Source organism: Anopheles aquasalis, chromosome 3, assembly GCF_943734665.1.
Source record: "Anopheles aquasalis chromosome 3, idAnoAquaMG_Q_19, whole genome shotgun sequence".
NCBI lineage: Eukaryota > Metazoa > Arthropoda > Insecta > Diptera > Culicidae > Anopheles > Anopheles aquasalis.
Window position 1 is genome coordinate 14,360,001 of NC_064878.1, and position 25,172 is coordinate 14,385,172.

General features: G+C 52.2%; 1 protein-coding gene across 1 annotated transcript in view; it reads right to left on the bottom strand.

Moving 5' to 3' along the window:
* The window catches only part of LOC126576106 (uncharacterized), a 36,684-nt gene extending 21,713 nt beyond the window's left edge, over nucleotides 1–14,971 (bottom strand). The window contains exon 1 of the mRNA XM_050237218.1: nucleotides 12,832–14,971. Within this exon, the coding sequence (XP_050093175.1) occupies nucleotides 12,832–14,971 (2,140 nt within the window). The remainder of the gene's footprint in view (nucleotides 1–12,831) is intronic.
* Between the last annotated feature and the right edge of the window lie 10,201 nt (nucleotides 14,972–25,172).

Sequence of the window (25,172 nt, forward strand, 5' to 3'; positions counted from 1 at the left end):
TGCTGTTGTTATGCGGGGCTGGGCTTTTGGGCGTTGGACTTTGCGCCCTCGGCACTGTTCAAAAGCACGTGGTCCCCCCTGGGCGCAACCGCAGCTGGGAACCGGTTCAACACACTCTCTCGGGGGCCTCCTCCACCGGGAGCCCCGATCCCGAAAACCTTGCGGTTTGATTGATCGAAAACGATAAATTTCAATTAATCCCCCCCCCCCCCCCGGGAGGGGGGTGTGGAGAAGCGAGGAGCGAGCGCAGGCTCTGACTAGAACATGGCGGTTCTCGCGGCCGCATTTCACACGAAAAAGCCGGTTTAGTTGGAGTTGGATTTTTGCAGCCAGGCCCCAGCCAGGCCCCACATTCCTGGGGAGTTTCACTTCGACACCATTTTTTTTTTCGGCGCAACACATGAACCAATTTTCTTCCACTGTTGCCACAACATATGGCCCTGCGGACGGTTGCTGCTGTATGGTGGCGAGTATCGAGAACGATCGATTGATCCCTGCGAGAACCGGCGGGCGTTGCGGTTTGGCGGGCTTCTGCAGCCGTCTCCGTTACTGAAAAAAAAACTAAAACTCAACCACATCAACCAAGCACTTCGTTGGGCTTCATCATTATCGTTTGAATTGTTATCGTGAGGTGTAGACGGTGGCGTGGTTTTAGAGTGTTCTGGAGGTGTTGAAGAGGGTCCCGATGGAAGCGTTCCGTGCAATTACACGATTACGAGTCAAGCGAATTTTGGTGGAATACCCTACCATTACCGGCAGGAGTCTCGCACAGGACGTGTATTGTATTATTTATTTCACTTAAGCCCGGTGGCTTAATTAAGCAGATCGAATCCGGTTCTCCCGGGGGACCGCAAAAGAAGAACCGCCATGCCACCGAAATGCCACACTAGTCGCTAAGGTTGCCACTGGTGGTGGCTTTTGTTGTCGGTTCGGTCAATTGATTCGGCAACATCATTGCCACCGACCTTCCCTCATTTCCGGCGATGGCAATGGCACGGTAGCACCGCAACAAGATCAAGATTCACGTCCCGGTCCATCCCTCGACCGGGTTGCGGTGACTTAGAATGATGGAAAAGAATTGCCGAAAAACGGACCACAAACCACCGCTCAAACCTCATGGTGGTAGGAGCGGCAAACTAAGGCCATTGTTCCGTCACCGAGCGCTCCTGGGACTCCAGCTGCTGCTCCAGCGGAGTAAGGCGGACGCGACGTCAATCAGCAGCGAACCGAGAACTCCCGCCGGGGGCGGCCACGGCCTCCCGGGAGCATGTTTCGTCAAGATCGCTTTTGTGGATCCCTCGTTAGTTCCTCGCGCTAGGAGCTCCTGCTGCTGGAGAGACTTCTGCTCTTCAGAACATCAGAGGTCCACAAGGGCAGTCCGGCAGCACCCGGGGTGGAAGTGTGGCTTTTCCTGCTCAGAACGTCAATGATCATCTCGATCGAGCTCGGTTTCGGTACGTTCTCTCTTCTTCTTTTTTGCTCAAATTCACTTTCCGGCCACGGCAGCCGCCAAAGAGAAGTGAAATCAGCGAAACCGATTCGCTAGCAGCAGCGACGCGCGGTGCCGATTCCTCTGCAAATCGCGCCAGCTAGAAGATGGATGTACTCAAGCTCCAGTTTCAACGGGGTGGGAAGGAGCGGGTTCCCCCAAGTGCCAACTCACGCCATCGACTTCTATAATCCCGCACCTCGCTACACAACTGGAACTGAATCCAACTGGAACTATCGAATGGTTCTCGGGATGTTGGCATGAAGTGTTGCCGCTTGAATCCCCAGTTTTCCCTTCCCAGCACCACCAGGGAACCACAGGGAAACCTGTTATGATCTCTCACTCTCACCAGCGCTGGTCTGCGCTTCTAATGTTGGGACTCAACAGGTGTGCTGCCGTACCGTGCGTCTTGTTTGCACATGGCGGCGGCTCCGGGCTCACGACTTCAATCCCTGGTGGTGCTCCCGGTGGCCCAAACAGGTGTGAAATGTTTGTGTTCTATTCATTAGCACACCGTAGCGGGCGGCGGCGGCAGCAATGGTGGTAGTTTGTGAAGAGAGCGCACCCGAAGCCGAAGAATCAAAGCGAAACGAGGCACCGTGTGGCGGGCCGTGGAGTTTGTTTGTCCGGGCACCGGCACTGGATTCGATCTAGTCGGTCGGTCATTTACTGCCCCTTCAGAGGTCGGTAGGGCGGTTCATTGATCGCTGCTGCTGCTGCTGCTGCTTATCATTCCGGACTACAGATAGGTTCTAGGTCCCGGGTCCCGGAGTAGAATGAGTGGAAAATTGTTTCGTAATCGAGCGTTACACCATTGTACGGAAAACCGGAAGAGGGGGTAAGAAAGGGTCGTGAAGTGCCATAGAAGAGGTCCCCTCCCCGCGCGTTCTGCCCTTGGACGTGGGAGTTGAAAGTGAAAAAAAACGAAAAGGTTCCAACAACTTCACCGAAGAAGCAGCTTCTTCGACTTCTGCATTCGTTCTGGGCACGGGCAACACCTACTAGGATCGCCATTGCTGCTGCGAACTCCTTTTGAGTCACAAGTAAGCTCTGCAGCCGCACTAGAAAGCGATCGTAGGAGCCACGCAGAGTGTGTTCGTGGCCACCACGCTGGACGGAAGCCTATTTGCGGGGCATAAATATGGCCTCTCCCCTCTCTTTCTCTCTCGCTCTGTATGGTGGGCTGGGGAGAAAATTATTTTAATATTTATTAATTAATTAGCATGCGCACTTCGGTGCAGGCGAGCACCATGAACAGTTATTCTCCATGCACATGCCCATGGGGTGGTGCGCCGGAAAATAATAAACATTGTCATTCCAGCCAGCAGAGATATTCCAAACCGGGAATGGAGGCGGTGGTATTGCGAAACCTGTTAGTCCACCAGTCGATCCAGCCGATGAGGCAGCTGGCACGCATTGAATACATTAATTGATAGAGGACCACGCACTCTGTACTGGTGGTTGGCGTGGAACCTGCTGCTGTTAGGAAGCTGTATCGGTCAGTTCCCTTCGCCTCCACATGCGGACTGTGGCCAGGCGACCGCACTCTGCACACTGCACACAGAGGCGTCACTATCGGTAACCGGTGTAGCTTCCGCTGCTGGTTAAAGTCTGGCCTGATAGGAACTTCCTTCTCCGAGGGAGAGAGAGAGAGAGAGAGAGAGAGAGAGAGAGAGAGAGAGAGAGAGAGAATGGACCGCACCGCACCACCACCCCCGTGTCTGTCGTGTTCGTGTCTAGTAATTTCTTCATCACCCAACCACTCGCTCCACAGGGCTCTATAACTGTTCCATTTGTAACTGTTTTTATGTCCGCGGTCCGCGAGAGGCCTTCTTGGCATCTTCTTGGGACGTCACGCCCGTCGCTGGTGCTGGTGGGGGGGAATGGAGTGCTGGAAGAGCTGGAACCAAGTAGCTACTTCGTCTTAAGAGGCGTCTCAGGCCCGGTTTGCGCCGTCTGGCTACTTGACCGGGACACAGACACTCCATTATCCAGCTACTTCCAGATCGCAAAACCCCGAGGGGATAATGTCCATAATCATTGTTTGCGGTTTGTTTCGTCCGTCCGATTGTTTCCACGCGACGCGGAGCTCTCGATCGCCGCTACTTAGCGCCACTATTCCTCCCGTTCGTTTGCGGAAGGTGAACCCTACATCTGGGGATCTAAAAGGGACGGCCAAGGGCTGTGCTCGGATTGTGTTTACATAACCTCATCAATCACGGGAACGACGCGGCTGGACCGGAGACTGGATCGCTGGATGGCGCAATCTACCACCGTTTGATCCGCTGGCCTACAAAAGCGCGCTGGCCAGCTGGCCGATATCGATCGCGATCCGTCCCTCCTGCCTGTTCTCCTCGTTCTCTTCTCATGCACGATCATCATTCCGTTCCGTCTGGTCTGGTCCTCCGTGCGGTCTCTCCGGTCTTGATTCCGATCGGCCTCGTTTGCATTCTTTGCGGTTTCGGCCCCATCCCTCGGGGCGCCACCATCGCCGGGCGAGCCAGAACGAGATATTATTGCAGAATGATTATTGTTGGCCCGGGAAGCAGAGGGTTTGGGGGGAACCGATTCGGAAGTCTGGGTTTCTGGGTCATCGCTCGCTCGCGCTACTTGCGGTACGCTCCCAGAACGGCATAACGGCCACAAAATGATCAGCGATCAACCTCTGTATTGAGATTCTCGTGGCGCATACGGTCTGCAGCGGACGAAAAACAGAAGAAGAACAATCGATCGAAGCCCCACACGATCGATAATTAAAATCGCAACCAAAAGGCACCTCCATGTGGCCTGTTACTTCCTGTTCTGTGTGTAGCTTCTGGATTCTCTGGAGGTGATCTCGGCGCTTGAAATACGAGCGAATGTACAACAGGCAGGCTTGTAGCTTCCAGGTCCACCTGCCATGATCCTCGTACTGCGCGCGCTTGATCGCCCGATTCAGCGCAATATTCAATGCTTAATTGTGTCGATTTATGAAATGGACCTTCCCTTCCCGGGGGCCACTGGGATCGTATTACCGTGTTCTGGGACCCCACTGGACGCGGATACCGATACCCAACAATGTCCGCGGTGGAATAAATGTGATCGTGCGCGATCGTGCGACGATGCAGGAAACATTTTCATTTCTTTCACCCCCGGCCCTAGAACCTCGTTGGGTCTGGATGGTGGACTTGCACTTGCTGCGGTTCCTGATGTAAGACAATTTCATTCTGCCGCTTGCGTGATCGTGTGGTCCCTTCTCGTGGTACGTATAGGAAATCGAAACCCTTCTCGGCACAGAGGAGAGAGCCCTCTAGGTGGAGCTTGCTCTCTAGGGAGGAAATATTGATCTTAAATATGGTTCTACATTTATGGGCATCATTCGGTGATTGGATTGCGTGGATCGTTAGGTCTGCGTGGTGTAGCTGCGGCTGACCACTACACTAAGAAGCAGCGAAGAAGCCAGAAGGGACTAGTACCCTGGGCCAAGAGAACATGCAAGTCAAGGCGCTGCAAGGCCGATCGAGCGGCTAATGAAACGCACCTGTAGCACCAGGCAGATTGCTCGTTTGCTCTGCAGGGGCTGCGTGTTCTGCTCCCCGCTCCTCAGCTCAGGTGATCCTCAGCCCACGCTTGATTGGAAAGTACGCAGACGGAGGCGAACAGGCTGGGGCTGAGAGTTTGCGGTGGTAGAGACGATATAATTGCGGAAGCCGCTTGCTTGCGCTCGCGGAGTCGATGTTCTACTTGTAGCAACAATTAGCGACCAGTTTCTAGTAGCGACCAGGAGCACCCAGGAGCACCAGACAGACAGACGAAGGAGAGATAGTGAAAGCGCGACCATACATGCAGATGATGCATGCATGCATGCATGCATGCAGGTTGTTCACGTCTTATCGCGAAGCGGTAATCGATGCCAACGCTCCAGCGTCTATTGGGATGTCAAGCTGTTACGGACGCTTCCTTGAACTCGACCGCAAACGCACCTCTGTTCGAACAACTGAAGTAAAGTGATCACGAGTGAGCCGCGCGACAATGAAAAGGGACACCATTAACGCGATCGCCGACCGTCACAACCATAATGAAGCCCCCGGACCCCAACAGATCCCCACAATTGACATTGTGAAATGTAGTACCAGCATCGCAGTTCCAGCTTCTTGTTAGTGCATCCACCCTGTACGATTGTCCGATCGACGTTCTTCTGGTGTCGTCGTCGTTGCTGCTGCTGCTGCTGCTGCTGCGTGTCGCAAATGGCTTCGGTGGCGAGAATGGGCGCGCGCTCGCGCAAATCAATTGCGTGTATACACAATTATTTATTCGTTTTCTCACAATCAGCGCTAAATCAGTTGTACTTTACCCACGCCATGCCATGCCATGCTGTGGCGTGCTGCGACCCGGTGTGTCCCCGGTGTCACCTCGCGCTTTTGTGCTTCGCGCAGAAGGAGCATCTAGGCGAAGAACACTAGGCTCAGCTGTGGAGCATAGTTTTTCCCATTTTCAGTCACCACCACCAGGCACACCAGCACCAGGGACCAGAGTAAATTAAATAAATTAAATATTGTGTCGCCGCATCGTAGCATTGCGTTCTTCGCGCGGTCGAGTACCCGGTAATGAGGTGGAAAATCGGGTTCGAGAGCAGGGGAGAGAGGCGCACGTCCCTTTTCGGACCCGAGGGCCCTTTATGCATTTTATTGCACTTGCACGATTCCGTTTTTATTCGCATTCGCCCTCCGGGAAGAGCGCGGGAAGGCTGACGGTGAGGATGCGTATTTTCTCTTTTATTCCGGCCACGGCGGCCATATCGCTTGGTGATCGAGGCGAAGGAGGAAGGAAGGAAGGAAGAAGAGAGCAAAAACTGTGGCCTGCCCGTGGTCGAGGTGATCGGAGGCGCTATAATCGGTGGTTGATGTCGATGTTGTACCGACGGTCGGCGGCCGATGGTTCGCTGAAGGTTCGTTGGGTCTGATATCGTCGTCTGATCGCTCGCGAGGTGCTCGCTCGCAATGCCAAACCGTACAAAAATCCAAGGGCACCATCGGATGGCTGGCCTGGCCATGCCATGCCCTGTCGTGGTGCCATGCTGGTCGCGGTCGATGCCTATTTATGTATACACATCGATATTTATGTGTACCCGGGGAGCAAGTCGCGGCTATCGCATGCGGATGCTTGTCGTCCTCGGTGTCGCGCCCTCGCCGATCATGGCCTTCGTTTCGCCAGCGACAGACACATTCCACGAACACCCCAGTGTTGCTGCTGCTGCTGCTGCACACATTCTTAACAACATTCTCGGTGGCCGCGCACCACCCCAAGCTCGGACTTGAATCGCGAAGGAGGATCTGCGTCCCCTTTTTGGCGGAGTAAAAAAAAAAAACAAAACACATTATTCAAACGATGCGCTACTGCTGCACCGTTGCTAATCATCATCGGCAGTGATTTGGAATTACCATCAAAGGCCATTACCACACAACGATTGGTGAGTGGTAGCAGCAGCTAGATCACCAGCCAGTCCACGGTTTCATCATCTTCATCCCCCCCGCGATAGCTTATTATCTCTTCATGAAAACAAATAGTTTTTGCTGCCAGTTCAGCAAGAGCAGGTTCGTCGCTTGTGCGCCCACTCGAAGCTTTCGTTTTTTTTTTGCTTCAATTCCCTTTGCTTCCCATTAAACGATCACTTCTTTCTCTCGCTTGCTCACTCGCTCGCTCCCGGTCTGTCTGGTGTAATCGTTAACTCGTTGCTTCTTCTCTTGCTGCTGCCGGTGGAACAATTAACAAACACTTGATCGTGCGTTCTGGTAACATTGGGGCTCTCACTGGCTGGTTGCTCGCTTTTATTATCAACTTTCTGCTGTTGCTCCCACAACCTTCCCTTGCTTTTTTTTCTTCCTTCGTTCCAATCCCTTTGGCTGACTGGGAAGCGTTCTTTTGTTTTGTGCGCCTCCACACAACGCCCACCGCCTCGATTTATGTCCGCAGAAGAGGTTTCGTAGAAGATGTCTTTCTTCCGAGTGGCATCAGCGACGGGAAGGTATTGCCTTCGCCTTCTCGCCGCCGCGACACGGGAAAGGTAACATAACGAGAGCAATCGAGAATGGATAGGGGGCGCGACTTGGCGGCTGTGGTGGTGTGTGGTGTAACATGGCAAACACAACATCATTCCCGCCCATTCTCGGGCCCCCTTTGCAAGTGAAACTGTGCTGACTTCATCAAGCTATTGTGTAAGGAAGACTCCTTGAGTTACTTGAGAAGTGACCAGCAGAACTGCCGCTGCTGCTGTGGTCAAGAATCGTTCTGTTAATTAAATGATAGAGTACAGCAGTCCCTCGCTCTCTCTCTCTCTCTCTATCTCTCTCTGTTTTCTAGACCATGCACACGCACTAACGGTGGTTGATTGGGCTAGCATCTTAGTAAAATATGACGTGACGTCGGTCTCAACGAATTCAAACCCCAGTTATAACCAATCACTTCTGAGTTTCACCATCATCGCGAGCTGGTGATTCTTTTGCAGTTTGCAGAAAGCAATAGAAAGTAGTGAAACCAACAGCTGCGGCTGCTGCTGCTGCTGCAAAGTCCATCCTCTCGGCAGGATCGATCGGCAAGCGATCGTTTGTAACGAACGAACGATCTCGTGGCCCATTGTTTGGCGTGCCACGGCATGTGGCGTGTGGGCAGTAAAAGACAGCGTGCGGCTACGTGGTTACGCGTGCAGCAACAGCAGCAACAGCAACAGCCACCACCAACAACGACAAACGTCACAAACACTGTGAGGTGCGCGCAATTTCTTTGCAATTTCCACGTTTCGCCGCCAGCTTTTCCAGTTATGTTACCAGATTAATTGCTCACCGCCCGCGTACTCGCGGAGTTATTTGTTGCGCTACCTCGCTCACCACCAGCCTCTCCTCCTGCGGTGCTGCTGCTGCTGCTGCTACCTGTGCTGTGCGTTCAATCGAGACGATCGAAGCGTTACGATCGTAACCGCTTTCGATGATGACGACGATGCCCACCGATGTCGATGTTTATTGGCCACCGGCCATGGTCGGGGAGGAGGGAAATCGCAAGAAGCAGTAACAGCACCGAGGAGGAGAAGCAGCAGCAGAAGAAGAAGAAGAAAGGAAGGAACACACCATCCACTATCGCCGATTACTGTCACCGAAGGGAGGCTGCAAGTTGTGGCACCAAAAGGCATTAGGCGCTCTCCGTGACTCCCGAAAACGGGTTCGCACAGAGCGCTCCGGGGACCACCCGGGCTCATGAGGCAAACAGCGAGCACAATCAAAGTGTCGCACCGGCCCAAAAAAAAAAAAAACCGGTGGCCACCCAATTTGGCAAACTCGCGGTGCACGCAGAGTAATCAAGCGAACTGTCTGCGAACGGCCATCCGGTCAGCCTGTGTGTACCGTTACGCTGCGGTTTCCTCCCCCCCCCCCACTCCCCAAAAACTGGTCCTCGGACGGCTTAAGCTCCCTCCGGAGAATGGTTCTGCTGCGTTCTGTTGTTCTAGGTAGCACGATCATAGATGGAAGGTTCTTGATAAAGGTGTGTGCCCGATCGCGAGAGTCTTTTATTTTTCTTTCGCGTTAATGCTGCCTAATCAATCAGCTTCCTTCACTGGACACCGGGGTTCAGGTTGACGGTTAATGTGGGAAACCACCCCCCGCCCTGGGGGGAGCGTTCGGATGTTGAGGGGTTTGGCAGTTCAGTGAGATTAATAGTGAGCTCTATCCTTTATCGTCGCCGTGATCGTGATCACCGATTTATCAACTTCTTTCTCGACCACGGTCGAGACCAGCAACACCTACCGCTTTTTTTAGCGGGTTCTTAAACATGGTGATCAATGGCCTTTCGAAAAGGGATTCAAATTCCATTTCTACCGAGAGAGAGAGAGAGAGCTGCGATTTCACTTTTGCTAACGGAACACAACGGGAAAGTGGAAGGAAAGCCCCTTCGCTCCCCTGAAGCATGAATTAGCAAACGATCGTTTGCATTTCGATTGGTGAAACACTCCAGAACAACAACTGGACTCGTAATACTGGACGACGAGAAGCACCCCGGGCCATGGCAATCGAAGCAGGAGGAGGGGAAATTATGCCAATAACAATTAATCGAGTAATGAGTGCACATTAGCCGTCAATTCATTACGACATTCCGAGTGCTCATCCGATCGTAGTACTCGCCAGAAGACGATGGCGACGGCGACGCAGCATAAGAAACGAATTTCATTCCCTTCTCCCTTCTCGGTGCGTTCTTGAATGAGCGATCGAGCGATCGAGCGGACGGCCTGGAGGATGTAATTTGCCTTTGGTGTGGTAATAATTTTCCAAATTTAATTATATCGTACGGTGTGCGTGCACAGACACACTCGCGCGCGCGTACGATCGCGTGAATGATGAAATCCCAGAATCCCACAAAGGGGGCCCAATGATCGGGAGCTTAAGCATCGAGGGTATCGAGGAGAGGGTCTGTTGTGTGCCAAGTACCTTTTTTTTCTTGCAATTGATAGGTCAGTGAGACTCGGGCCAGAGAGAGAGAGAGACAGATGAAGAGAGAAGAATGAAAGAGAGAGAGAGAGAGAGAGAGAGAGAGAGAGAGAGAGAGAGAGAGAGAGAGAGAGAGAGAGAGAGGGGAGGTTTATTGATATTTAGTTGGTAAGAACTCTCGAGCTCGAGCCACGTATCGGATGTCGTCCGCTTGTCGTTGAAGATGAAAAGTCACGGGGTCTTCACTGGACCCGGACGTGAACAGTGGGTTTTCGAGGGGTTCAAGATTCGCCCTCACGAATGGAAGGTGGATAGAGCTGGAGCCACCGACGCCAAAACCCATTATTAGAGCTAATAGCTTGATCCCCGTTCGGTGCACGTTTGGGAATTTGAATATCCCTCCTCCAAAGATTAGAACATCCTGGTCAAAAGATCACCAGGAGATCCTCTTCCATTTTCGGGACCAGTCCAGTCGTGACAGTTGGCTCCGCAAGTCTCTTCTTCTTCTTCTTCTTCTCCTTCCCTATTTGCCAATAGTTTATTTTATGTGCGGTTCGCGTTCGCGGACACCCAACTCTACTATTATGAATAATGGATTCCTGACAGCAGCAGCACCACGAAAAGATGATAAACGTTTTGGGGCGTCAATCACATCGGACTTCGATTAACCGAGATACGGACCCTTTTTTTTATTTAGGGGCAACGTGTTTGGATTGAGGAATCGACGGCATTGCATTGCAGTCACCAGAGTGGAGCCAGAGTTCCGCGATCACAACGCCGCAAATTATCAGACACACGGTCAGCACACGTCATCGATCGCGTAACGATCACGAACCTGTTGCTGCTGCTGCTACTGCATTTTGTCATAATAGCATTCATTAAATTCGCGCCACAAGTTTGCTCACTCACCACGTTATCATCGCGATCTCTACTCCGAAAGATCTCTGGTAGGTAGATGTGGTGGGCCAACCAGCGCTTTTGCACTAGACGCCACTAGGGGCAGCTCCAAAAAAGGTAGTAAAAAGCAGGAGAGCCGCGGTTTTTGGGGTGAAGAGAAATTTTCACTTAATTTAATTTTGATTACCATTTTCGAGCCACACGCAAAGAGAGAGACAGAGAGAGAGAGATAGAGAGAAGCAGGCTTTCCATGCCAGATCGGATCGAATTCCGTGGCGTTCCGCATTGATCAGCTGATTTACCTGTGATCTAATTTTCCCCCGCTATTGGCATGGGGCCTTCGATCTCGCTTTGGTTCGACCAAAGCGACGCGGGTTTGTGCCGCGTGTGTTGCTTTCCCGGATGGCGGATCGCTTGTAACTTGTGGTATTTGGTAACTTGCCGCGGGAGCTGCCATTGCCCCGAATGCCCCGAATGGAAAGCGTCCAGTCCGATCGCTGGATCGTGAGGGATATTAGGAAATTAGGGAGAGCGCATTAGGGCATCACGCGTTTCGAGTGGAAAGTGTTTCATGTTTTCGCCGCATGCACTGGTCCAGATCGAGAGCAGAGAGAGAGAGAGGCAGAGAGCTCCATAATATTTTCAGGCACTAAGGGATTGTACCACATTCAAGGTCGAGCTGGTTCGCTTGATTCGCCAAGTCCGCGGGTCCTGTCTGAGCAAAAATGGAATCCTCCTTCACGCCGCTCCTTTCATCTACCTTATGCCAGCGCCAGCTTTATTTGAAAAATGTGTTAACTCATCCACCGCGAACCGAAACCGCGAAATGGGTTCGCGGCTCATATCTGATCTGAAGTGGTAGCGCGAGTGGTAAGGCGTCGTCGCTCGAGGGTTAGCTGCCGCCTTAGTCCTTTTAACCAGCTCCCTCCCCGCCAGTTTTATCATTTCGTAAATGTCTTCTGTCGAAAGTGGTTTCTTTTCGGATTCCGTTTTCATTTCGTTGGCTTTTATCCCGTTCGCGAGGATTCTGTTCTTCCTTTCCTGGGGCCGGAATGGCATTCGCGCGATTCCTTTTTGGTTAGAAGTTTTTAGGCGCTCCAGCTCCAGTCTCCAGTGTTTTAAGTCTTCTTCTTGTACTGGATCCTTGGGATGCCGCGCTTGACTCGACAGAATCGTGAATCCCGGCAGCCCGCTTCAGTCTTTTAATTGCAATTTGCTGTGTTCGATCCTTCGTCGCGCCGCGATTTTTGGGCGGGAGTACCTTTTAAGCTCCACGCGGGAGGATTAGATCGACGGTTCTTCCAAGGAACGATTTCAAGGTTGAGATCATCGGAAGCCTCAGGACCCCAAGAAAAGAAGAGGAATATTTTCCGAAATTAATTTGATTTATATCCAAAGACAAAGGCAATTATGAGAAGTGGCCTCGAGAGTCGCCTCGAGTCTCCTGGGAGCCGCATGTCTCCATTAGCGTGCGGCGGCACCAGAGGAAGCCAGTTCCGCTTCAATTAGCACCACTTCCTGTCACCAAACCGTAGCCCGGGCAAGGAAATTGCTGTTGTTTATAAAGCCTTTTGATCGGTTATAACCGATTATGAGTAACTATCATTACGCGACGCAAGATTCGCTTAGTTCACACACAGCGTCGTGGAGACTAATTTCTAATGCAGCATTATGCAGTGAATAAAGAGGAGTTGTTGGCTGGGGCGTGCACTTTCACACGGCACGATGATTACTACGAGACACACCTTCCCTCCAGACGTCTCACGCTTCTGGCTTGATTGCGAGATTGGTTAACGCCGATTTGAAAGCGAAAATGATCGCCAGGCCGGTTCCAAGGATTTGTACAACGATCGCGACTCACTCAACACAAACTCAAAAAGGGCGTCAGTTTCAGTCATTCTGTCAGTCAGCTGCACGTGCGTTCAGCACAATAAAAAGGGAGAAGAACAAGGCTTTCCAGACACGGGTGCTAAGGGAATCCTCTTGACTTACCTCCACCGAGGGTGGCAACGGCCTGATGCTTGGAGGTGGTGGTCGTGCCCGGTCCACCGGCAACAAGCGCAGCTCCCGTCCCTGTCTGCAGTGTCGGCGATGGTCCCATCACACCATACTTGATCGGTTTGAAGTGGAAGAACGACGGTGAGTAACCGGAACCGGCCCGGCTCAGCGAACTAAACCGCTCCTCGCGATCCTCCACGTACAGTCCCTCCTTGCCCATGGCCGCCAGCTGTCGTCCCTTCGGCATAAACATCACCAAAAACACCGTGGACGAGGTAGCGACGAGCCCGAACGCAAGGCACGCATCCCGGTGCCGATCGGCCACCGCCAACCCGCACAACGTCCACCCGAGCCAGATCGGGATGATGCCACCGATCGCGAGCCCAATGTACGTCGCTTCCCGGTAATTGTCACGGATTCCACGCGATTTGATCGCCAGCACAGCCACAAACACGATCAGGAAGACGATGTAGATCAGTGACAGGAGTAGCTCGGAGAATGGTGTATGACAGAGCGGGATGACGGTGGTGGTGGCGGCGGCGCCGGCCGCAGCGCCCGTGGACGGCATCGAAGGGTGCGAGATCGTAGCGAGATCACTCGCGGTCATCAGAAGATGGTAGCGGCTCGATACCGCAGCGGTACTGCCGGTCGCTGTGGTTGCCGCTACCGAAACACTGTCCACGCTCGGTGGTGACGTTAGCAACCACTGACCACCGACCGCTACTTGGATGAGGACGGCAAACAGTAGCAACAGTCCCTGGTACGGTGCCGGCAGGTACACGCCACCGTTTAAGCTGATCAGAAACACACACTTGACGAGCAGGGAGGCGAACACGAGGGCAAACGCAACGCCCGCACCGAAGCGCATCGTTGCACAGGACAGAACGGTCGGTGTGACGGTCAGGACGGCGGCCAACCCGGAACAAGCGAACAGCCCCAGCAGCAGCATCTGACCGAGGAACAGGTGACGGCGACTCGGCGAAGTGCGCCACGCTTTACACAACACAAACACCTCGAACGCGGCCATCATGAGCATCGAAAGGGAAGCCAACACTAGCACCGGGACGACCCACGGTTCCTTCCGGAGTCCACTACTGCCCGGGCCAGCACCGAAGTCAGCGGCCGCCGCCACGATCGTCGGTGGCGTAACGTTCTGGCGGCCGGTCGGTGGGGGCCGGGCGGCCAGAATCACGCCCCCGGCCCGGACGGTCGTTGAACGGGAGGCCGCGGAGGCCGCGGTCGATGGCACGACGAAGAACTCGGTCGACATCTCTAACCGGTGCGCCTGCGCCTGCGATGACGCATTACCGATGATGCCGGCGACGGATGCGATCGCATCACTCACATCATCCACTATTTCGAGTGGACCCCGGCCCACCACCGTCCGCTGCTGCTGCTGCTCCTGCTTCTCCCCTGTCGTCTGCTCCTCTTCTTCCAGCTCGTTCCCACGGGCACGTGCCACTACTTCGTGTCCACGGAAGTCCAACGCGCCAACAACATCCGCCGATCCGTCACTACGCACTGGATCCACCGCCACTTCTTCCTCCTCATCTTCTACCACATCGTCACCTTCTTCTTCGTCTTCTTCTTCGTGGTCCTCTTCCTCTTCCTCCTCCTCCTCCTCGTCAGCGGCGAGTGTGAGGTCCTGTTGGCCCACCCCTCCCTGCACACCACCACCCTTGGCACTGCGCGAACTGACCAGCATGACGTCGGCACGCTTGATGTCCGCCTGGTGCGGTTGCGTCTGTTGTGGTCCCCGGGAACCCGGGAAACCCTGTTGACCACGACCTTGCCGGCCAGTTTTACCCGCCGGACTCTGGTCCCTGGCACTGACTACACTTCCACCGTTACCAGAACTGGCCACCGCCGGTTCCTCAATGGCCGGGCGTGACCGAGGTGCTAACCGATCACCAAACTTGGGCAGATTCAGTAACGCCGCCCGGGGATGGTGATTGCTTTCGGCCACCGAGAGGTCCGCTTCGGACTCGGCACTAGCGGTGACCGTGACCACCGCACTGGCCACCGCACCACCGTACCGGGGGTACGCACCATCTTCAGCGCACCGCTGGCTAACCGCTAGGACGGTCGCGATCGCTGCCAGTACCAGCGCCGACCGCTTCGGTCGACGAGCCATCGGGCCAGCACCGTCTCCGTTCGTCACGAGAAGCAGGACTTCATGCAAGCCGCCCCAAAACGGCCACGATCCGGACGCTCCAAAACCCGTCACCCGGGCACAACAGCAACTTTTCGGATTCGGTCGATGAAAACAACTGGACACGCTTACGGTGTCGCCTCACACTGGATGAACAATGGGAGTATACATGGTAGGGACACCGGGTTGGGGGGAGGTCGTTGGACTGTCACTTTCAACACCGAAGGACTTGCTCCTCACGCGATGCTGACACAACACACGGACACCCGGGGCCGGGGGAGCGAGTTCTGCACGGGAACGCGAGACGCGGGACCTCCGCCTTCAGTCGCTGTCGCTTGAAAACTGACGCCGCGAGGAACCGTCCGGTAGCGAGACCGCGCTGGCTGTAGCTCGAGATGAACGCAAAGTTAACCCTTTAAGCTTGGGACCCGAGGAACGATCGCGCGCGCGCGCGCGCGCACGCCAAGATGAATGCGTGCCGGTGATCGTGTAGCCGGTTCGCCGAGACCCCCGGCCGAGAGTGTATTCGGTTTTCCGAGCTGCCGATGGGGATTGAATGAACGTTGGGGGTCGATTTAAACCGATTCGTGGATTACGAACCCCACTTGGAGCCACGAACTGAGGTCTGAGTAACTCAAAGGGCGGATGAAGTAAACCGATTGGTGAGTTGCGTAGCTATATAGTGATCGTGCCAGGAGCGTTGGTTCTTGATAACCACTCTTTGCGGTCTTGCTTTTTGATTTTTAGAGGGAATAATAAGTGAATTGTAAATTCTTCGATTACCCAATTGATATTGCCATTATGAACAATGTTTCTTTAAGAAACAATTATTTTTCGAGGCTCCAACATATTTGAAATCTTATGAAAGACATATCAAAATGGCTGAAACATATGAATTGTTAAAAATGTTTCATGGTAGGTGAGCTTTTACTTTTGTCATTCACTTTAGGGGTGGGCTAAGGTTAATTCGAGCACAAAAAAGGCTCATTTTGACGATTTTTTGTGAAGAAACGATTCAACTTTTTATTTTCAAGTGAGTGCCATATTAAATTATATTCTATCAGGAATATTTGGCAGTATTTTGGGGAAGATTTATTCAAAACTTCATCCATGGCATCACATTTATGCAGGCGTATCTCCGAAAAGGTATTTTATCCGGTGTCCATCGTAGCCACATACTGGGTCAACTGAAATATACAAATCCGATTTTTTTTTTGTAAAATTTTAAGTTTATCCAGGTATCCCTATCGAGTTTTTGTAAAATTTTCGATTTTAAAATTTTTTGCAGCATTTACAAGTTGAAAAGTGATTACACCGGGTTCGTCGCTTAAGCGGGCAAGTCTTTTGATTTGGACCAAAAATGTTGCCCATCGTAGCTGCGTGACGGGTTATCAGAAAAATAAAAATCAATACTCTTTTCATAGGTTATAAGTTTATGCAGGCATGCCTATCGAGTTATTAAAAATTTTCCAATTTTTCGATTTTTGGTAGATTTTTTAAGTTGAAAAAGCGATGCTATTTACGATTTTGTCTAACAAACGAGATTCTCATAATTGTTTTTAAAATAAAAAGTATCAACATTTTTAGGAAAACACGACAAGCCTACCTGGATATTAGTGCACAGATTATGTGTTCAAAATTTCAAACCAATCAGTCCAGTAGTTTTTACGGTAAGATGGGCACCGACTTTGAAAACGTTGGTTTTGGGCAACGAGCTTCAAAGTAGCGAGCTGCATTGAGCGATGTATGCAGCGTTAATTAAAAAAAATCTAAACCTTTACCAGTTTTATTTTGATTGATCCAAAAATTTCATACATTATTCTTGAAAGGATTAGCATTAAAGGAAAAATGTAAAAAATAAATGAGTTAAAAAAAATAAATACCTTAGCCCTTTTAAAAAAGGATCAAACTTGGTGCATATTATTCACAGTATTCAGTTCATAATAATCAACCAATTGGTTATAACCGGCTTGAATTTTCTGGAGGACTTTGGAACGAGAAGGATTCTTAGAATCATAAAAGCTATCACATCTACCACACATTACTAATCAACTAATCTATTATAATTGGTTCCAATTACCTAACGATTTTTCAAGAGTACTTTTGTGAATTGCGGATACTAGAGATGAAGCGCTGTACACGGATCGCACCTGTCGCAACGCAACAGATCCCTTTAGATCCTTGAAATTTCCAAAACACATCCAAAGGACGCTGAAGATAAACATTTGCATGAACCATTGGTATCGACATCGATTTTTGAAGGATTCTTCTTCTCCTAAGCATTTATTTCGTTATATAACACGTGTACCGTTACACGCTTATCATGCTGTCGTCGAACCCGTTGGACCGCCGTAAAGCTCCCGTTTCCCCCAGGAATCCAATCAGTCAGCAGCAGACTAAGCTGCCATGGACCACGCGCGTTTCCGCACATCATTTACCCCCGTTAGCCTCGCATAAACCGGCGTTAAAAGTTGAGTCCCAAGTCCTAAAAGTGTCCGCAAGCCCCGCTACGTTCCCTAATCTCCTATGCACCCCACACCCTCCCCTGGGCGAGAAACACGTTCTCTACGGTTAGGTATCAGTTACCCATGCCACGACCCTGTGTCTGTCATCGGTCATTACTCCTCAGGACGCACGAAGGTAATTCCGCTAGCGAATTGGCACTAAAATCTCTCGGAGTACCTCTCGGGGTACCTTGGTGACGATCCTCATTACAATACTCATTTGCCAAACACTTTCCGTTTCCGTTTTGTCCCCAGAGCTGCTCAGAATGCCCTGAAGAGAGGGAGAGAGCGAGAGAGAGGGAGAGGATGCTTCCATCAACCAGCACCCTTATCCGGCTGGCAGCCTAGCTGGCTGGCTACCGGTTCTTGGGCAGTCCAGCAACCTCCGCCAACGGTCGCGCAGACAACCCGTTATCCCCGGGTGGGGAGAAAATGGGAAAAATTCTTGGCCCAGGGTGCGGAGGGCCAACCTGAGGGACCTGCTTCGATGACGCAATTCATTTGCAACCACGCTCCCGGGGGCCACTATCGATCTGGTGCTGCTGCTCGGAGGTTGCTTCCATTCTTTCCAACACTTTCCGGTGGCAATTGGTCCGGTTCCACATCCCACCGACCAAGAGGGTTGACGTTGTTGGAAGAACCACTTAGAGAGAGAGAGGGCGAAAGAGAACTGGAGAGGGAGAGATGAAACAGGAATCAACGGTGGCAGTAGCGGAGTGAAAATGATTTCACCTGGGCGCGACCGGCGAAAGGAAAGTAGAATTCCCGTTTTCACTTCTTCAGCGATCGAGCGAACGAACGAAGAACTCATATGCAAGATCGAGCGACGAACCCTGGTGCGCCGCATCCTCCGGTTCTTCATCATGATTGCGGTGGATGCGATCGAACCGTTCGATTGCGCCCCGGCGATTGAGGCTTGTTAGCCTGCATGACGGACAGGAATTCGGTCTCAGCCCTGGTTATGACCTGCAGCCTCCTTAAGTCATCTAATGACCCTTCTTGGCCCCTAGGGAAGCTGAAATGCGGAGCGCATAGTGTTCCGAACAACGATCACGACATTACAGAGGGAGGGAGACTGCTTCCCAGAGACCACGAGTGATTGAATAATCTCCAATCGATGGCGACATGGCGAACTGTGCGGACTGTCAAACGTCTGATCAACCCCCCCCCGCGGCAGAACGATGCGACGGGAAATCGACGGAACAAACAAACAAACAAACAAACAAAGAACGAAAGAACGAAAGAACGAAACGAAAGGAAGGAATCCCTTATCCTTATCCACGTCCCGGGCCCCGGATGTCATTGATTACTACACCGAGGAGGCTGGAAGGCACCCTGATCTCCCCTTTCGAGGCCCCAGAAAGACCCCGCCAGAGGTCAACAAGTGCAACAATGTTACTCCAACTGCGCAATCCGTGACTGCGCCGTTTGCAATTGCATCTCTCTCTCTCTGGTTCTGGTCCAACATACGATGCTGTTTGTATGCGCACAGTGAATTGGTTTTGTTGCTTGTTTTGTTTTTCCAACTCCACGACTCACGATCTGTCCTCCGGAGCGTCCCTTGGTCCGTACAGAGAGTCCGATCCGCGGTGCTGGGTCACGGTTTTTGGTCGCCTTTTCGGAAGCAGCAAGTGCACTTCAACCATGGGCTAGCAGAGCATAATCACACATACAAATCGAAGAGGATGAGCACCAAGAGACACTCACCCTTGCCTGCAAGATCATCCGGACGCGCCCCCCGGGAGGTCATTGGCCTTCGAGCTCGGCGAAGAAGATCGACCTCCGGATCGTCGATCGATAAGCCTTCGTTCCTCCCAGGGCACAACACATAACATGCTGGCAATAAACCCGCTGGTGGTGCCCAATTCTTGCCCAAATTTTCCTCCGTTTTGTTTTGTGCATTGCGCGCGCGCGCTCACAGATTAAACACTCGCCAGTCTTGGGGGCCTTCGTGTTCGTAATTCAATAAAGCGTGCCCGGGTAAGTGTCGTAAAAGTGTCCGAAAATAAGAAGGGAAACAAACAACGTCGTTGCGTTGCACCAGCATAAAAAGATATGACCGCGCGCGAGTTCTCTCGCGTCTCGTTTGATGATATGTCTCGCGACGTTCTGTGCATCACCTTCTGCGCACGAGTGTGGTTTTTTTTGTGGGGGGGGGGGGGGGAATTAAGATATGTATGGCGATGTCACTCGCAGCGAGCATGCATATTTATGAATCACGTTCCGGTCCCAAAAAAAAAACTCCCCAAAAACCGCTCCCCTCTCACCACGTGGTGTTCCGGTGATGATGAAGCAACATCCCAGGCCTTCGCCATGGCCTCCAAAATCAAACAACTACCAACCGACCGACGACGCCGCCGCCGCCACGGCATGAGCTTGGCCTGTCACGTTGCCCCGTGGCGTTATCAATTGTTCTGCAATCTGCACCGCGCTGCGGTTCCAAAGCTCAAAAAGAATATGCGCCGGATGCCTTTTCGCCCCTCCCGCCCCTCCGGGAGACCGTCGCCATCGTAATCGGAAGGTGTTGATCTTGCTTTTGTCCGCACCGTGAAACTGGCGAGGAAGTTGCTTCATTTCATTAGCGAAGAAGAGGTGGAAGACGAAGAAAAAGAAGGAGTTAAAGCGGCAAACGGATTGTGTCGAGCGGAATTGAAATGACACTCAGAACAACACAGTGCGTCCGGCGAGGCCGCAGTTCAAGGCATGGCAATGGAGCTTCAACCTCATCTAAGACGCTGGGAGCTGGGAGGAGAATGATTTCGGGCTTTCGGGGTTTACAATCACATTGTAATGGCCCTGGCCGTGAACGTTCTACTGGCGTGCAAATGCTGGAGTGTGTAAAGTGAAGTGGATCATTTCTTGGAGTCGCACACAGATCACCTACACATTCACAAAGCAACACACAAGCTTCGCTCGAAACCAAAAAAAAAACACAAAGACTCATTAAAATAAATGATTTTTAAAGTCACACATTGGAAGCGCACTTTGAAGCTGCGATCGCTTCGCTCTCTCTCTCGTTTGCTATCTCTTATGCTGCAGCTAAAAACATCCGAGGATCACAGTATTGGACCTCACGTCGAGCTGAGACAAAAACGAAAAAAAAAAAAACCGGGCAGAACAACAAAACGGAATCCAATCTGACGAGTTTTTTGGCCTCAGCTCAGCTCTCGGTGCTCAGCTCAAGGCTCACGGGCAGACGTAATCGTGAAGCCGTGTGTCATAAATGTGTACCAAATGTCGGGGATGGTCTCGGTCTTGGCGAAAAAGGCGGGCTTCTTCATTACAAACCCTCCCGCATTCCTCCATCCCATCCCGATATGATTCATCCTTACGCCCGTCCGCGAGAGAAGAACCTGCCGAACTCCGAAACTGCGAAAACGAATGCAATCGAAAGGAGAGAAACAACTGAAGAATGCAACAGCAGACCTCACTCGGGACGTGCGTTTCGGGAATCGAGGAATCCTTCTCGTCGTGTAAGTTTTATGTCTAAATTTTATGATTTCTCGCGGACCATTAGCGGATGCTATTAAAAATTGGAATTCAATCTCCTGCAGCCGCAGCACGATCGCACACACAACTCGCGGGGTACGCTTCTGCTTCTGATGGTGCTTCTCCTCGATCGTTTCGCCCCCCGTTTTCGCGTCTGGAAAGGCGGCGCAAGGCAGCACAAGGAATGCAGTTTGATGGTTTGGCGATCACGTTTCCGCAGAATTTCACGGCCCATCCCGCCAGGGCCAGGGCCATTTTTGGTCAGTGCCAGGACCACCGGACCAACTCGTTAGAAATGATAAATTATCATCGAGAGGTACCAGGAACGGCAGTGAGAGTCCACCGAGTCCGGGACAAGGGAGTGTTTGCCGATTCGGGTTACGCGCGCGGCGCACTCATTAGTTGCTTCTTTGACTTCTTTCGCCGTTGCGGTGAGTAATTAAAAGACTTGCGGCTGACCTGCCGGGCCGGTGTCTTTGCATGCATCTCTGCATCTCTGTGACACGGTTGCAGCGGCATCGGGAAAAGCTTCTTCCCGGCCTGGAGTCACCGCGCGGAGACAACAGCGACAGCGACAACGACAGCGGCGATGGCGACGACGCTGGCGGGATTCATATAGTTTCGTTTTGCGTTTCGTTGCGGATCCAGAGGAGGTAGCGAGCGAGATGCACATACAGAGAATGGAATCATTTATTATCGTTATCTGGGTGGAAGATTGCCGCCAGCCAGTCCACTCCAGAGTGCCCCCAGAGCGTCTGGTCTTCGTCTTCGATGTCGCCGTCGTTGTTGGTGTCCACATGAGCGTGGTGTGGCGTGGCGTGTCGCTTGCGACATTCAGTTTACATTTCCCTGAAAGTAATACCATCGAAATGGACCTCTCGCCTCCTCGAAAGTATCCCCTTAGCCGCGTATGAGTGTGTGCGAGGGGCAATCGGTCATCTCGAGTCTCCTTCTCGGGAAGAACGCGAACTCTCTCGAACTGAAAGTGACACAACAGCAGCAGCAGCGGCAGCGAAGGCGAAGGAGACGGCTTGTTCCGAATGAAAGTGCATCTCTTCGGTCACTTCTTGGATTTCAATTCCAACGCCAACTACAGCACATCCACACAAATGCGCGAGGATCAGGTAGACGATGGTCGCTGATCGAGGAGTTCAATGGCTGCGACGTTATGGAATCGACCGAAAATAAAAAAAAAAAAAACAATCGAATCGGTTTCGGTGGTTCATCTTCCTTTTTCGGGGGCCAATGGACCACCTCTTTCTCCTTCTTTTTTCTCTTCGTTTACGCTTTCTCTCTCGCGCGATCGCGCATGCCCTTCAAGCGCACTCTCCTTATCGGCTCGGACGACGCGCTTGCACTTCTGCACTTGAACTTGATTGAACTCGGTGCGCTGATCGCGTGCACGCAGAGACGCGTAACAAGCTCCGCTGCATTCCGCTGGTGGCCTGGTTGCCCTGGATCCGGTGCAAGGGTTACGTGACATTCTGCTGCTCATGCGCTGCGACCGTGATGCAACCTGGCGGTTGGCATTTTATTTTATGTTTTATTTTTTTATTGCTTTGGGTTTTGGTAAGCAGATCGCATCTGGATTTGTCTGTTTGTGCTGCTATAAAGTGACCACGATCATGCAGCAGGTCCTTGAGAATGACTTTAATTATTCCATTCTCGTAGTGGCGAATTCATAAAATCAATTCAAAGTCACCTCGTCTATCTTCGCATTGAAGTTACTCCAAGCAATGTGTTCAGAGCAACATACGGCACCAACGGCACTCAGTCATGAACTGCTGACTGCAATAATGATCCTCATTGGTTGCATATTGTTTGCAAAAAAAAGAATCCCCTAAGAATCCCGGCATTCCGGGGCTATTGTTCATCCCTTCATGATAAGGGTGTGCAATGCGCTGCTGCTGGTGCTGATCCGCGACGCAAGTCCCACCCACGAGGCACACAGCGAGGTTCTGAATATTAAGCCATAATGATGGCTGGCACGCGGCTAATAAGCGCGCCCAATAAGCGCGTGCTGTTGGTGGGGGATGAAATTACAACCCCCCACCAAGGCTGTGCAATACCACGATCCCGATGGGCCACCAGAATGCCAACCGTCTGACTCCGGGTAAGCGGACACCACGCATCATCATCATCATCATCATCATCTACCACGCCACACACCATTCCGATTCGTCAAGGGTCAACGGAGTTGCGGATGGTGATCGACGCTTCATCCGATGACCTCCCCCCTCCCTCGCGCCCGCGATCCAGAATGTCGTAATCACACATACACGCGCACACATGGCGACGACCTGGCCAACCTCGGGGGGGAGACCGTTTTTGTTTTGCGCATAATTATCGAAAATCCCGCTGGTGCTCGGTGCGCTGGCTATCCAGCGGTAATAACAACGTTTCTGTGAGCTGCTCGAGGAGGCTCGTGCCACTACCCCCGGGGGAAGAAAAGGGAGCTGCTTTGGAATTGGCCACTTCGCCCCATTGGCATCCGAGGGCATGACTCAGGAGAAATGCACCACCAGCACGACCGGGACCACGGACACGGCCACGGATCGGGAGCTGGAGGCTACGAAGCGGATCTAAATTGGCACGCCCGCGGTAGAAGAAGCTCATCTTTCGATTGGAACGCAGCCTCTCTCTCTCTCTCTCTCTCTTCACCCTTTGCTCCCCCTCAGTTGGGACCAATTTACGCTTAGGTCATCGAGTGGCAGTTACCTTCTTCACATTTGTTTTATCGTGCTTGGCCCTTTGGCATCGTTTTTGGGGGGTTCAAAAACTCTCCCGGGATGAGAGGAGAGAAGTCTTGGTAACCGTAAAGCATCATTTGATCCGTTAGTTCTCTGGGGGGGCATTCGGCGTCTCGGCGAAAGGTTTGGCCACCTTGGCGCGTTGCACAAAACAATTTTTGGACGGAGCATCGGGACGGGTCAGTGTTTGCATATTAAAGGGAAGTTCGAGACGTTATCGTTGTGGGGCATCGGGGGCGCTAGTTAGCGGCACTAATCGCAGAGCGCCAGCGCCATAAAAACGCAACGAAAGTCTCATTAGGTTTGGGGCCGAATTTTTCGAGCCACAACAGGGAGAAGGAGTGGATGTTATTTAATCTACGCAAGAGGCGCAGCAACTAAACTATAGAGCATCCGAAATCAATCGAAGACGAGAGCGAACAGCCAAGCGAGCACAAATTAGCTCTCATCATAAAGCGATCCAATTCCGTGCTGCTGCTGCTGCTGCTGCTGCTCTTGTTTCAGGCCAAACCAGGGATAATTAACACGTTTGGGGAAGACTAGCCAGCTCTGACGAGGAGCGTGATGAGCTCCTCACAAAACACTCCTAAAGTTCCTAGTATTGAGACGAACAGAAGTATCCCGGAAGATCGATCTGAGGCACCTAAAGAATTCACAAAAAACTGTTCGCGTGGAATCATGGAGGGCCAAGGAAGGAACGAAGTCGAAGGGAAAATCAGGCCAACTATGAACCGTTTCATTCCGGGTCGCCATGACTACTGTTAACTTGATCGACAAATATGGTAGCCGCTTCGAGGGAGTTGCTGTAATTACCGTGGACTATTCTCCTCCATGGAGTCTCCCTGGAAGCTGGTGAACTTTGCATTCTTACTCTTCATCTCGCCCCCTTTTGAAGACCTTGCCAGTTCAAGGTGGTGGAAAGTGGCCCACTACAGATCAGCCACTAGTCGCCGCAGCGACATGCTCTGACATTTATTGCATCTAATGATGCTCCGGGAGCACTACCACCACCACCACCACCACCACCACCGACTTTCAATTAAAAGTGACTCCCGCGGGAGTGGAAGTGCCAAGTCGCCAAACGATGCCGAACGAGGAATTCGCACAAAAGTTCAGCCCACGGCGAAGGTCACACTCGCTCCATGGTGGCGACGTGGCGTCGTGTTTCGTGGCCGCAAATGTGCTCGTCTCCCCGCGCCGCTTCAGGGCTCGAAATCGAAGATCGCAATTTGCGAAGAGCACGCCCGGCAGCCGAGCGCACTTCTCTCTGTGCTGTGGCTCCAGCCCCGATCATTATGAGGCGCTACTTGGGGGCATCATTAAATGGGGGTGGCGACGAAACGTTTTGGGCTTTCGGCGGTGGGGGACGGGGAACGAAACCATCGAGCAGTACGACACGGACATGGGCTTCCAGCGCGGTGGCCATTTAGGAAACGGAGA